Genomic DNA, 14871 nt, shown 5'->3' with positions numbered 1-14871 from the left:
AGTGCTGAAGTGGTTTAAATTGTTATTAATAGATTTGTTTTACCTGCCAAGGGATTTACTAGGCAGAGATAAACAAACTGGGGTGAAGAGCACAGAGGATGCTACTAGAAAGAACCCTGAATCTCTGACATCTACTGCTGTCACTCCTGGAGAGAAGGAGGATGCTCATAGACCAGCCCGGTAGTGTCTCTCCCTACACCCCCTGCCCCCCCTGCCGTGCATGTGTTTTACTCCTCGTGGTCCCTCCCCCTCACTCAGGCCAACCCCCAGCCTTCCTCCTCGTCCCCAGAGGGATGGTGCTGGCCTCGCTCCTCAGTCTCCTGGCTGTGCAATTACCTGGAAAACTCACTCACTCTGCTCAGTTTGTGAGTGTCAGGAGCCTTCTGACTGTGCTATTCAAACATTTAGGAGTGCCTTGTGTGGTATAAAACCAGTGATACCTGCTGAAAACGTGCATTTGATCCAAGATATATCCATTATCAAAGACTCTGCCCATTTTACACTATTGTATCTTGCTACAGAAGCTGTCCCTGTGGTATCAGTAAAGGATTGTCTCCACAGAAAAGATGTGGTTCTTTGTACACATAAAAACAATTGAATGTCTTAAAAATTGCTGTAGCAGTTTCTCATTTAAATTACAACATTTCTTAGTTCTTAAAAAGGCATTTCATTATCTTTCACAACTATCAGCTAAACCCCCCCTTTTTTTTTACTGAAACCCAGGAGCCACTTTTGGTTCTAGCACACAGAAAGGTTTATAGGTATCATAGTTCCAGAGGTATTTTTAATTTAGCTGACAACAGAAAAGAGGTGCAGCAGAAGGATTTTTAAACTGAATGTCATGTCACTATATCTGATCGGCAAAAACTTATCTATTGTAGTTTAACTTTAGTGCACGCCATACAGCATAGCACATAGCAAAATCTTACAGCTGGGCTGACAGTTTTGTTATATGGCTTTTCCTCTCTCAGTAACCTTATTTGAATAATAAATAATTTTACAACAAAAATTAGCAACAGTCTTTCTTTTTTAAACATGTATCCTCTTATTCCCAAAACAACATTTTCAGCAGTTTCTAATCAAACACAGCTCAATATAGAGGTCCCTGCTGGTAAATCTCATTGCTAGGTGATGAACAAGATGCCATTTTTATAAACCAATCAACAAAAAACTTAAATCAGCTTGTTAGCAAGTTTTCAATTCTCTCTTGCTATTTTGTAAATAAAATTCCTCTTGTAAATTTCTGAGGAGTGTCAAGGTTTATTTTTCTTGTTTGTATTCTGAAATGACATTTTTTCCAGATCAATTAGTTCATGCTGAACCCTTGTACCAATTATGCTTCATTATGTTGCTTGTAATGCTAATATGCTAGTTGGTATAATGAAACTTTCACGAGCAATATAACTAACTGTATTCATAATTAAGGCAGAGTGTGTACCTTTCCCAGACTGCCAAAATACTGTTTCCAGGCTTCCGATGGGAGAGTTATCATCTGTCTCAGCAGCAGCCCACAGCTTGTGTTTTCTCTTATCGATTTGCCACGTGTGGGGCAGAACATGATCAGTGCCTCCAGGCAGGACATGCTACCTCCAGGCAGGACATGCCACCTTCAGGCAGTGGCATCTCCTGAAAAAGGAGATACTTGACTTGAGTCCTTGACTCCTCTGCCAGAAAAGGAAATATACAGCATGAAGGGGAGTCAGATCATGTGCTAAGATAAAGAAAGCACCTGTCTTCTTCCACCACTGATTACTGTTACATACATACATACATACATACAGCATACCTGCATTTTCTGTGCCATGTCTACTGAAAAGGGAAAAAATTCTGCTTTGGCCACGTGCCTTAATGTGAGGGAGATACCTAAAAGGGCCAATCAGTCCAAAACATTCAAGTTTTACAGTTCACTACCCCTTTTCCCCCTAGTTTTTAAGAGTCCTACAAAATCCATCCATTAGTTCAATTCAATTGGGGTTCCATCTGGTCAGCACTTCATTAACAAATTACTCATATGCAAGGAAAACACCCCATACAGCTCATGCTCTACATCACCACTTGCCACCACACCTGGCATCCCCTTCAAACAGGACTGTGTGGATGCGGAGAAGAATTGCATGCAAACCCTCTTATAGAGATCTGCCTCATCTTGCCCTGTCCCTTCCCTACTACTGTCCTCTGGGAAAGTAAGATGCTCTTTCTTCCCTCTTCTTTCTTCATCAGGAAAGTGCCTATTTTTGTCTCTTCCACAACCACCCACAGAGTAGATGATACATTTTCCTTCACTTAGTGTGCAAGTTCCTTCATCAATGTGAAATAGATTGTAGTGACAGAAAACATAGAGATCTAAATACAACTTAACTTTAAGAGCAACCAAGATATTTAAGGAAAATTTCCTCCTAAGATCTTGGTACTACGTAAGTGCAAATAAACAAAGGGGGCTAATGCAAATGCAGATATCTACTGCTGAACATAAGACAAAACTCTAAAACATAGTATATTCAAGATATCTTTGACCATGATCTAACACTGTCCTAATGACTAAAGCAAGAACGTTTAATTTGGTTACAACAATTCTGGCATATATATAAGTGTTCAGACTTCAGAATTCCTGAAAATGTGCAGTCCTTTTGACTTCGTAGGTTTCAAAAGTTTGCAATTCATGTCATTAATTTAGCTATCGAAGTCCAGGCACAGATTTTAAATTGGAAGACATTGACCTTGATATCTTTATTTCAGTTTCACCAACTGAAAAGCAGAGATAACAATATTTACCTATCTCAGTGTCTTCTGATTATTAATTGCTGCTTCTGAAGCAGTTTGGCTATGGAAACATTATCCCTTGATGCTGCCCTTCTTACAGAGGAAGTTAAAGGACTTTCTTCTTGCTGGATATGCATGAAACAATCCAAAGGAAATCACACTAGACTCATAGGATGTTTCCAAAGAAAATACAACCACACGGAAACATCTATTTCCTTTACTGAATCAGTAATATACTTCATTTAGAGTTGTAAAGAAAATACAGGCAATGGGAACAGTGCAGGAAGGAGACATTGCCTTCTCCACTTGGTATTACCTGTTAACTAGCACTGCAAAGGGGGTCAGAAGGACCCTCCGTACTTGCCTTCTATGGCATAACATGCTTTGAACGGGTACAGCTCTTCAGCTTAATACACTATATCCATACAGAGGAGTATAGATAGTAACAGAATTGAAACCAATAGAACTGCATAGAATTTACCACAAAAGTCTAATAAGTGTTATCTACTGAATTACTCCCCTAACTCCTTCTGTAGCAAATGAATGGAAATATATTTTCTTAAACGTAAGAATTCTGATAAAAAGGGATGAAACAGAGTGAGTAGGATATTTAAAATTGCTTAAATAATGATCACGTGGGAGGTATGCTTTCTAAAGAGGAATATTTTACAGATAATCTGCTTTCACTTGAACATCTCCTAGGATGAGTCCCATGATGTTTGTGATTTGTGAAAATCGCATTATGAAAACACTGAGAAACAAGAGAACCACTGAGAAAAGCATCTGTTTATTTTAACCTGCCAGTACGGCAATTTAAATGATTTCAGGAAAATAATAATCTCCTTGAAGAACATTGCATTTCTGCAAAGATGTAAATGAGTATGATCCCCTTAAAGACAAGGAAACCTAATAGATAATGCACACAATATAAAAACAATAATAGCCCCACAATTATTCTGTGAGTTTCTGAAATGTTTTCGAACCATACACATCTTATGAGGGCACTAATTCTTTAAATCGCTTAAATACATGCACAAGGCCTTTCCTGAATATGTAAGCATATTTTTCTTTCAATACAAGCCTTTGGTTGTTCATATGATTGCATATTCTAGTAAAGACCAGTTGACACCAGAAAGACCAATTATCTCAGGAACAGGTGGGAGAGGAAAAACTAGAAATCCTCTGAGCATGATTCATTGCACATACAAGGAATCACATTTCCAAATATAGGGTCTAATTATTTTGATACTGTATGGAGAAACAAATACAAACTCTGAAATGCTGTACTAAAGCAACAAAGTGGACTTGCATCCACATGGCCTTGCTGGAGACCACTTTGTGTCTCAGCGTCCTGGTTTATATTTAAGAGTGTAGAAGAAATATGTGGAGAAAAATCCAGTATGCTGAATATATTAACTGTGTTTGTCCTTAAGTGCTACTTATAATTTTCTGGACAGCATTCATTATGTTCTGAAAAGAGAACTAGTTTCAAGATTGCCTCTTGTAGCCCTTGATGGAGCTACACCACATGTATTCAGATGGATTTCTCTAGTGGTTCCAGTGAGAAACCATATCCCATTCCTCATTTACCTGATTATATAGGCATGGATAAGCCATTTAAACCATGAGTCATTTAAAGCATTTGAGTAATGCCAAAATAAGACATCTGTATGTTTGACATTATATTGTACAATGCTTTGCTGGATTTGAGAAGTCTGCAATACAATTTCAGCATCTATAAAATGGTTATGACATTCACCTTTTCAGCATGAGGTGAGATATTTGGCTGAAACGTCATTCAGTGCAAGTTATATTCTAAAGCACTCCAAATTCTCACAGGAGGGTGGTATATAATAATAAATTATGACAGCAACTTCTAGATTTCCCCTTTTATTTCTTTACTCTGTGAAATTGTTTCTGTTTCTGCTTTTATATCAATATTTCTCCAGTACTGGATTGCATTAGATAGCATGTCCAACCCCCAGTTTGAATTAGACAAAACTGAAACAGAAAGAGGATTAAAACCATAATATTTCAGAAATAGAAACTAGGTCACATATTAAGGCTTTCTCTAGGGTTTGTCAGAAAGATTAAAATTAGAATGAATTTATCACTGACTTCTTTACTATTTGCTGATGTGGGGCAACAGTAAGGATAGATGGACATGTACCTAGGGTGCTTCCATGACTTGAAGTCAAATACCATCAGAACCTCTATCAAATGGTAATGTCCTTAGGTGTCAAATATCCCAGGAGTAGAGAGATGTACCATTATTGTCATTCAGGAGCAAAACCTCAGGGAAGGAAAGGCTCAAAGCTCCCACAGTCATGCAGGAAATCTGTAGAAGAGGAGTGAACTGATCAGAAGTGTCAGAGTAGACATGACACACACTTTCTCCATATGGAATGGTATCAGCAGGCTTATTCATACCAGCATCAAACCAGCCTATTTTTGGTCACATAATTTCACAATAAAGGCAGAGGAAGAACTTTAGGAAAATGTGAAGCAAATGCATGGCTATCCACTGTATGTGGAAAGTAATTCCTTTAGAGAGGAACAAACAATTTTGGTATAAACATTACTTATTTATTCGAGATACCCAACTGAGTGACACATTTTCATACATGTGTGTGGGGAGTCTTCTGCTACAATGGAGTGCAAAAATAAGATAACCGGTCACAAATGAATTCACAGCACTCTAATTCCGTCACCCCACACACCTCAATGATCTAATAATTATAATCTAGTAATGGAATATATATGGGATTATTTTCCCTAATAATTTTTATACATGTATTAATTTCAAGTATTGTGGTATTTTGGTAAAAGATATCAAAATACAGAAAAAGAAAATTAATCTTATCATTTGAGAAACATTTTTCTCTCCTGCTCTCAATCTTTGTTAACCTTTATCCAATGAAAAAGAAATTCATTGACCTTTCAAGATAGAATTGTTTCCACATTATTGTGTGGTTGTGTAGCATTTCAAAAAATAATATGCAAAATAAAAAGAAAAAGGAAGTATTTTGAAGAGATGATTTTTATAATCCACTCTTCAGAGACAGCAGACTCCCAGACAAAGATTTTATGCAAAGTTCTGGGTTTTCTCAGTATTTTAATAAGGCAACATCTGGACAATAACAAATTTTCAACAGTTTTCTCCCAAGAAATCCCCTAAGGCAGAAATTAGGAGAAATATGAAAACAAAAGTTCCATGTTCAAGAATTATTGAAAAGCCTCAAGGATCTTCACCATCAAAATATTCTACAGTAGCATATATTTGAACAGAGCATCTCTCTGGGACCTTGAACACCATCCATCTCTTTCCCTCTGCACTTGCACTGGCTCCTCCATTGTCAGTCTTTTACCTACCATGTTCAAAAATATCAAACCACACATGAAAGCAGACTATTAGTATATTTGATGTGCCTTACTAATGCTACAACTGTTGTTCCTTACAGTCTTGAGGAAATAATTCAAAAAGAGTTAGGAAACTTCCAGACTTCCTCCAATGAAGCTGAGCCCCACCGACTAGTGCTTAGGTGGTAGGTGCACATCTTCCACATGCTCCTTGCTATCAGGGAACTGCCCTACCTGATCAGAACTAGCACAATTTACCTTGAGAGACCTACCTGCTACCAACCACCGCTGTCCTCAGGGAGCTCAGCACTGGCGGAGCTTGCAAGGTTTGACTACAAGCTAAGCCAAGATCAGCTAGATACAAGCCAGTGCCTTGAGGAAGTATACTTTTTCTGGAAAGGTCCATGCTTTGGATTTCAGTAGAAACAAAATACAAGTTCATATTAAAAGCAGAACATCAATTATTTTCAGTCACAGCTAGTAAATGAAATTAAATTAATTAGTATTACAATTTTATACTTATGTCCCTTCATTGTACTAACTGCACAGAAATACCAATGGGCTGGTATTACAGATGCTTTAAACAACATTTAATCTGACTGAGCTGAAAAATACCAGCAAATGAGAAAGCACTAACATTTAGCAACATGATTGCTAATATTTCTTATTCTCAGGCTCTGCTCTCATCATTCAGCTCAAGCCTTTGGTTTCTAGGAAGCATATTGCAACTTCCACCCATAGCTCCTTAGCAGATGTTACTTTTCAGATCAAGCAGGATTTCACATCAAGGTCTTAGAAAAACTGAGGCTCCAACCCTGCTCCTTCCAAAGAACTTTTAAAGTTGGACAGTCCTATCAAGACTCTGCTGAATCTCTCCCCACCCAACCCCTCCATCCCCACTAATACAGTAAATATGAAAGCAAACTCTCTCTCCTTGTCTCTCTGTAATTGAGAGGAAATGTTTCCTCAGTCATTTCTTCAAATTAACTCTTTACCTTGAATGCCTTCTTTACAAGTCCCTTGCCAGTGGTACACCACCTGATGTTTTTTGACTAGGTTAATTGCACTTTGATGCCTCACAGCAGCTAGCCTGATCGTCCAAATCAAAAGTACATTATTTGGCATAATAAACATGGGGTTGGATTTATTAGTCTGCTAGTCCTGCCAAGAACTCAGCAACTCCAGAAACCAGTTTGCTTATATACGTGCCTAAATATTGTCTTGAGACTAACTTCAAGCAGCCAGTTTTTGAAGCTGCAACCAGTCTGTCTTGAGGATCAGTGCAAGACTTGCAGGCAGTAATGCTGAAAGTCTATCTCCAGAGATCCAAAAGATGCTGTCAGTTAAATGCAATACCCCATCTCTTTTAGAACGTTGTTTCCCTCAGTGTCCACATTTTCCTTCATGGAAAACGTGACCTTTGGCATGGACCAGGTTAGCGCTGGGGTGATGCTGACTTGCGTCACGCCAAAAAACCCACTCCCCACCCTGGTCTTTTGGAGGTTTCTGCTCCTCTCCCGTATATAAAGATAGACAGATTGCTCGAGAGAGGTTTCCTTGTGATCTGAACATTTCCTTTGGTGGTGCTGGTGGAAGTGCCATGAAAGAGAGGTTCCAGCATCCACAGCAACAGCTTCTGTGCATCTTGAAAATAGTTTTTACAACGCGTTCAATAGAGAGAGGAACTAAGGAAGTGAGGTGGCTCTCAGGTTTAATACTCTGGTATTGCTACCACTGCAGGTACTGCCAGGCAAGGATATGCTGCTCCATCCGTTCACCTGCTCCCAGCACAAACCTACAAAGCAATGGATGAGGAGCCAAATGGCTGCAGAAAAACCTGCCTGATGTGCAAGCAAGAGTTTGTAAAACCCTTGAAGCACTGAAACTGCTTAAGTTGCCAGTTTGTGGGAATACACCAGGAAGGTACCTAAGCAGCCTAAATGCCTTACCAACAAATGCTAACTCAGTCTCAGATTCATGTCTGGTAGATTTTTACAGGCAGATAAACTAAGAAAGAGAGAAGGATGCTCAGAATTTCAAAAGTGAGTGCATAGATGTCAGATGGGTAAAAATAAAATGTAAACAGGCTTCTTGTTATTCAGACACCTTAAACAATGTAAACAACCAAAACTGAACATATTTTATTTTATTTTGGAAACCATGATTTTATTCTGATTAGATGTCATTTTTTTTAAGAATACTGGCAATAATTTTCAGTCTGTTGTGAATTTTTTCCTTAGGTTAAATTGTTGAATGTGAGAAGGACACATAACAGTCATTGAGTCTTGCTATTTATCTTACTATTATCTTTACTATTGCACATGAATCTCATTAAATTTCAATTTCAGAATTATTTATAAACAGAATGGCTTACAAGCCTTAATGAGGCAAAATGGGGGCAATCCCACACTATAGCCATTCCAAAAATCTATTTCTTCAAGGGAAGCTTTGTCTGCATAAGGACAGGTGGTATCTGCTCTGGGTATTTTAATTTCCTGCCTTGGTAATTCCTAGCAATAAATTTTGATGGGATACAGATTATGATAATGACTAATAGTTCTGGGGTATTTGCTTTGAGACAATAATGTTTATTTCTTTGCTTTTATTACTAAATTTTATAAATAGCAGCATTTAACTTCAATTACATTAAGTAGGTTTTTTTTCTAGATGAAAGGTTGAGGCTGTCCTCCTACAAATGCCATGAAAACAGCTTTTTTTAAACATACATAATATGAAAGCATTTGCAGACTTACTGTATGGCCTTTCCTCACATTCTTTTGATTTGATTTACTCCCAGAAGCACAAATTACAGAAACCCTGCTCGTCACGTACTAGCTGTGTCACTGAAAGAACCAAGAAACCAGGCATCATCTGTTTTACATCTATAACCGTGCCCAAGCAGAGTAGCCTTGGTGGGAGCCTCTGTGTGACAAGATAAATGGTTGCATTAGCATCTTAAGGAGTCATGTAACTGTTTATGTCCAATTAGGTGCACCTTTATGTGGCAGCTTATTGTCAAGCTGCACAGAGATTGAATAATTTGAAATAGTCTCAATAGCAGTTGTAAAAGTGAAAAGTTCAATAGGAAACACCGTGTCTGCTCTGTACCAGCCAGACACCTTGCTTTGAAAGCTCAAGCAATATAGCACTATTCTTTGAGAGAAAAGATGAAAGTGTCAGGCTCAGGTAAGAGAAACCAGTTTTCATCTCTGAGATCCCCACAGAACCACTACAGCTGTGGGAGAAAACGGATTCATTAATAAGATGGTAAGGTAAACTCTGAACACAAAAAAAGATGACTTTTCAGAATCAAACTTTTTTCCTGTATTGAAATAAGTGTGGTTTCCCTCTAGTTAGCACTAAGTTTTTTCAGGGTTGTTTTTTTGGTGGGGTTTGTGTTTTTTTTTCCTGTTCAAAGTTGCTGGTCCCTGCATCTTTACTAAAAATTCCATATATTTTAAAAAAATAGTTAGAATTATTTTGGGGTTTTTTTCCTGCTGTTTGAAATTGCTAGAGCCAAAAGTCTTTCTTGGCTTTTACAGTGAGTTCAGGCTGAGAACAATTCAAATGCTCCCTGCCAGCTTCAGAGTCTCAAGCAAAAATTAAGTTCTTCCAAATTACAAGTGCTATTCTAAGAGATAACATTCTTTTGAGCAGTTCATTGGCCACACTAACTGAGCTCGAAACAAGAAGTTAAATGAATGGAGCCCTTTAACTCTGTGAATGCAAATACTTAAGAAATGGATAGGCAATAAGTGTAAGAAGTGAATCGTGTGGAGCTGTCATGCTGCAGGTAAAGCCAACTCAGAAGCATTTCGTTTGGGAACAGACACATACAGCAGTATTGGAGTAAGGGCCTTTCTTTACCAGAGGAAATAATGGAAGACAGATGGCATTAATACGAGTATAGCTGGTAATGTACATCAGCTATGATCTCAGAGGTGTTTGGAGGTGAGAGAATAGTTTAATCTCCTTCTTTCCCAGTTTAGCTCCTTTGCAGAAGCAGCCAATCCAGGAGCTATTTAATACTAATTCTGATTACAGATATCCTCCTGATGGGCTCTGGGATAACCCCACCAGTTAGGAATCAGCAAGAAGCTGCTGCTGGGCTTTGTATCACCCATCATGTCTAGTTTACACAATATTTTCTTGAAAGACTGTAAACACCTACTATTCAGCCCCCTTTACTTAGTTACGTTTTATTTTTCATTCAAACCTTCTTTTCATGTAAAAAGCATGGATCATACACTGTCTCACCTTGTGCAGAAATACCAGCTTATTTCTCTCCTGTCCATCAGACAGGGACTCAGTCCCTGAACATTCACCTGCCGAAGGATGTCAGATATATGAGGTTCACTTCAAAGAGCTGTTGAAGAAAGAAAATATCCTATATGGTTGGCCAAAGGGTTGATCCCTAGTGTTTCCTTGTCAGAAGGCAGTGTTATTCCATGGCATTTGAAAGGGAGAAAAGATTTTAGAGGAACTGTGATAAAGCAGGAACTCAATTTATACATGCATTATTCTTCACAATCTAATCTCCAAATGCCTTCCATAAAAATTAAGTGCCTGCCATCTCTACAGCTGGTAAACTGTCAGGGCTGATTTAATTACTTGCTTTTAAAGCTCTGCTTCAAAGCATGGGAATTCTGTGCGATCGTTCTCCTTAGTTTCAGTATTTATTTCGAAAGAAGAATTCCACACAGGCTAGCTGTATTCCTGAAAAGTTTTCGCGCTGCAATCGCGGCTCTCGGGATCACGCTGAAAGACCAGCGGAAGCCGCTGCCTCTCACGCCGCGGGTTCCACTCCCTGCCTCTCCCAGCCGCGGGTGGGCTCGCCGCGGGCCACCTCTCGGCGCAGCCCCCGCCGAGCAGCGCGGCACGCCGCTGGACTGAGGATGAGGAGCCCAAGGGTGCTCAGGACGTGCCGGTCCCCTACCTGTGGCTGCAGCTCGGCGCCCGCAGGGAGCAGCCGCCTGCTCCCCCCGCACACCGCCCCGACACCGCGCCGCTGCCACTCCGCCCGAGCCCCAACCTCCTCACTGCGATGCTGAGCGGATTACGGGCCGGCACTTTGACAACTGCCTGCGCTCCCCAGAGCCGCCCTGCCTGCCGCAGACTCTCCCCGCTCTCCGCGGCGGCGGCAGCTCCCCTGGGCCGGGCCGGCGGCGCTGAGCGAGCCCGGACCGGCCCCCAGGGAAGCCCCTCCGCAGGCAGCGGCATGTCCCGGCCCGGGGACCCGCCGGACTGCTGCGGGGCCACCCGCGGGAGGGGGCTGACACTTGCGTGAGCGGGGACAGCGGAACCCCTCGCCCGCCGCGGGGAAGAGCAGCGGCTCCCGGCGGGGCAGCGCTCGGCGGGCGGGGCGGGGGCTGCGGGCGCCGTGAGCACCCCCCGGGCAGCGCCCCGAGGCCGCGGAGCCGCTGGCCGCTGGGCAGGGCGCCCCTCGGGGCGGAGGGGAGCTCCCGCGCTCCGGCCCCGGGCCCGACATGGTGCTGCTGTCGGGGCATGGGGACCAGCTGGCCGGGGAGAGGGTCTGCCCCGCGCCGGCGGCGGCGGAGGAGATGCCCGGCGCCGAGGCGGAGAGCAGCCCCGAGCAGGGCACGGAGGGGGCTGCCGCCGAGGAGCCGGGCGAGGAGGAGGAGGAGGAGGAGGAGGAGGAGGACTGCGAGGAGTACGAGGACTTCTCCGAGCTGCCTGACACCTGCAGCATCGCCTCGGACGACTCCTTCTACCCACCGCTGGGGCTGGATGACGACGACGATGACACCTGGTCCCAGGACGGGGACGAGCGCGACAGCCCCGAGGCGCTCAGCCTCTTCCGAGCCTGCTGCACCAACAACAGCATCGTGCTGAAGGCGCTCATCCGCCAAGGCCCCGGGGAGGAGGAGGTGCGGGAGGCCGACCGCAATCGCCGGGTGAGCATCCCGCGCCGCGCCCCGGGAGCCGAGGGAAGAGCGGCTTGGCTGTCGCGCCGCCTTTGCTCCGCACCGTGGAGCAGAGTCAGAGGGGAGGGGGGCGGGGGCAACCGTGCTTGTGTTGGATGACACCCCTCTCATTTGCTGGGGTGCTGCTGGGGCACGGGACTCCAAGCAGCGAGGAGCAGAGAAGGGCGTGAAGCTTTGCTTTGCTAGGCATGACTTTCCACCTTTGGCTAAGGAAGGTCCAGTTTATGGGATGAGAGAAAGGCTGAGATTCGAGTTTTCCCGCGATCAGTTTTGAATTGGGTTTTGTTTTCCCACAGTTTATCGGGGACGTGAGTGGCTGGTAATGGTTGTGTTCAGCATCACTAAACCTTCCTCTTTTTCTGGATGTCCGTCTGGGATGTCTATCCCCTGCAGTACTTCACACTGTTCACCTTGATAATTTGAACAACTGATAAAAGTTCGTGGGGTTACTTTTTTTTTTTTTTTAACTTTCTCTCCCCCCAAAATGTAAGCTTGCTTCTGGTTCCTAGGATGCCAAGCAAGGCTTGGGGTATTCCTGTGCTGAAATCATAATTTGCAGTATTCTCCTGGTATTTATTCTGTTACTTGTAAACTATTTTTGGAGTCTGTGTCAGTACAAGGTTTGTGGTTCAGTTTTTGCCTGTTACTTAGTTAATTGCAAGGACAGAAGTGTACTTCACTAAATCAGAAGTTGAAAACTTGAGAAAGATGTCCTGGGTAGTGTGTAAGTGGGACATTTAAACAGCAATATTGAAGACTAACAACAGCAGTTCCTTTCACAACTATCACTACAGTTTGTATTAAAACTAAGAAATTTCTACTTTTAGTTTTCATAAACAATCTGCAAAACATTTCTGTGACTACTCTGTGACAGGAATATTTTGAAAGAAAGCCTGTGTTATTTTAATTGGGCAAGTGACTTGCTCATTCTGGTAACATAAGTGGTCTTTACTTCAAAAAAAATGCCATACTTTGTGTTTGGTGCTGTTTGGAGAAGGGCTTTTCTTGCATTTTAGATGTATGTACTTGTAAGATTTTTCCTACAAATACCTTTATTTCCTCTCCAAAAGATTGGTTTTAATATAGATTTTTAGGGATCTAATTTACTGTAAATTTCTGAAAAAGATAAAATATTGTATTAACACATCTGAGGGAGCAGCAACCTATGGCATGAGGGTGGGAATGAGCAACGCAGGGCAGAAATATTTTAACTCAACTCTTCTGCCCAGGCCAAGGTATGGCATGGTTATACTTTAGTTGGTAACACATGAGATCCAAATATTCATTACAGGAGATTTTGAAGATCCTGCAGATATACCTATCCTTTATATTAGTTCTGTGCTTAAGCTGGAGCCCAAACCCAGCCGTGACACTGTGTGGGGGTTTGGGCTCCAGCAACTTCTGAGGTCCGCTGATTCAGTGTGTCTCAAGTGTGTGATGATGCAGGAGGTTTGGCCCCACCATACCCATGCCATAAAAGACCAAGTGCCCCAGAGCTGTCCTCTCTGAAAAGGTGGCCTTCCCACCCAACAGAGGGTAAGCAGCTGTCTGTGAAGCTGCAGAGATCCCCCACCTCAGGGCTGGGGTCCTGTAGAGGTGAGTCAAGGGGTATAGAAAAGTTAGCCTAGGCATCAGCCCATCATCCTGCAGCAATTCCTTTGGCAGAGGTGATCAGATCAGGGTTGTGAAAACAGTGAATTTACCTATTTGGACAGTTCTTCCCTTCACCACCCCACTTCCCCAAAAAGAAGTTGCTCTTTATCTCTCCAGCTTCACAGAAAGGAAACAAAATTGTAGCTTGAATCCAAAAAGAAAGTTTCTCCTCTCTGTTCATACTGTAAAAAAATAAAATAAAATTATCTACTTAGACAAATATTCCATTTGACCTACAATTAAACACTGGCATCAAATTCTATTTTCTCCACTCTTTATGGAAACAAAGTAAAAGAAGTTCTGAAATTCAGCAACTTCTGAAACTTTATGAATGATGTGGGAGACATGAGTTTAGTTGCTCTCTCTGCCTCCCTCACAGAAGTGCCCTAATCACAGCGGTTCAGAGCAGGATAGCATATCTTTTCCAGATAGATGTGAATGGGATGGGAGAAACCTTTTGACCAGGAAACTGAAACTTCAGGTTTCAGGACTACAGTCCTGATGTCCCCTCAGGACATGAGGGAAATTCTCATTATTTTGCAAAGGAAAACCACCTTTTTTCAGAGAACTTTACCTGACAAAAGGTAAGTTTTGCTCAGGTCTTTTATTGCACTTTCTGTGGATTTTTTGTAGCTCTAGAATTTGAATATAAAGTCATTGGACATTATCCATGAACAAAACAATTTTGCTGCCACAAAGTAACAGAAAAATTACATACACCAGTCATGCTAATGAATTTTTTTGGTTGCTGAAACTTTTAATGGTGACTTTCAGCATCTTCTTTTACCAAGATAATGTTTGTTTACAGTGCTATCTTGCATGCTTTTATTGGAAAGCTTTTTTTTTACACTGTGAACAAATAAGCCAAACTTTTGCTTGTTCCAAGTTTTTGTTTCTTTTCTGTGAGGCAGGAGAGAGAAGGAAGAATAACTTGCTTTTTGAGAAGAGGGATGGTGAAGAGAGGGCTGTGCAACTGAGTATATTAACTATTTTCACCATCCTAATCTGATAACCTCTGGTAAGTACAGTAAAGTTTCATTTTCACAAAATAAAGATCAGGCTTTCTTCAGAATAGGCAAAGCAAGTAACAGGTTATTATAGTAAGATGATACCATATTTTGATTTTGAAAGCGATTAAACTGTGCTCATAAAA

At 41.8% G+C, this 14871-nt stretch overlaps 1 protein-coding gene across 1 annotated transcript in view; it reads left to right on the top strand.

The window, feature by feature from the left end:
- Positions 1-11606: 11606 nt before the first annotated feature.
- The window catches only part of ANKRD33B (ankyrin repeat domain 33B), a 46441-nt gene continuing 43176 nt past the window's right edge, over positions 11607-14871 (top strand). Inside the window, exon 1 of the mRNA XM_051799318.1 lies at positions 11607-12035. Coding sequence (XP_051655278.1) covers positions 11607-12035 — 429 coding nt within the window. The remainder of the gene's footprint in view (positions 12036-14871) is intronic.

The sequence above is a fragment of the Manacus candei genome, unplaced genomic scaffold (assembly GCF_025592945.1).
Source record: "Manacus candei isolate 608988 ecotype Guabito, Panama unplaced genomic scaffold, ASM2559294v1 h1tg000049l, whole genome shotgun sequence".
NCBI classification, from domain to species: domain Eukaryota; kingdom Metazoa; phylum Chordata; class Aves; order Passeriformes; family Pipridae; genus Manacus; species Manacus candei.
This window is presented reverse-complemented; position numbering and strand designations above follow the sequence as displayed.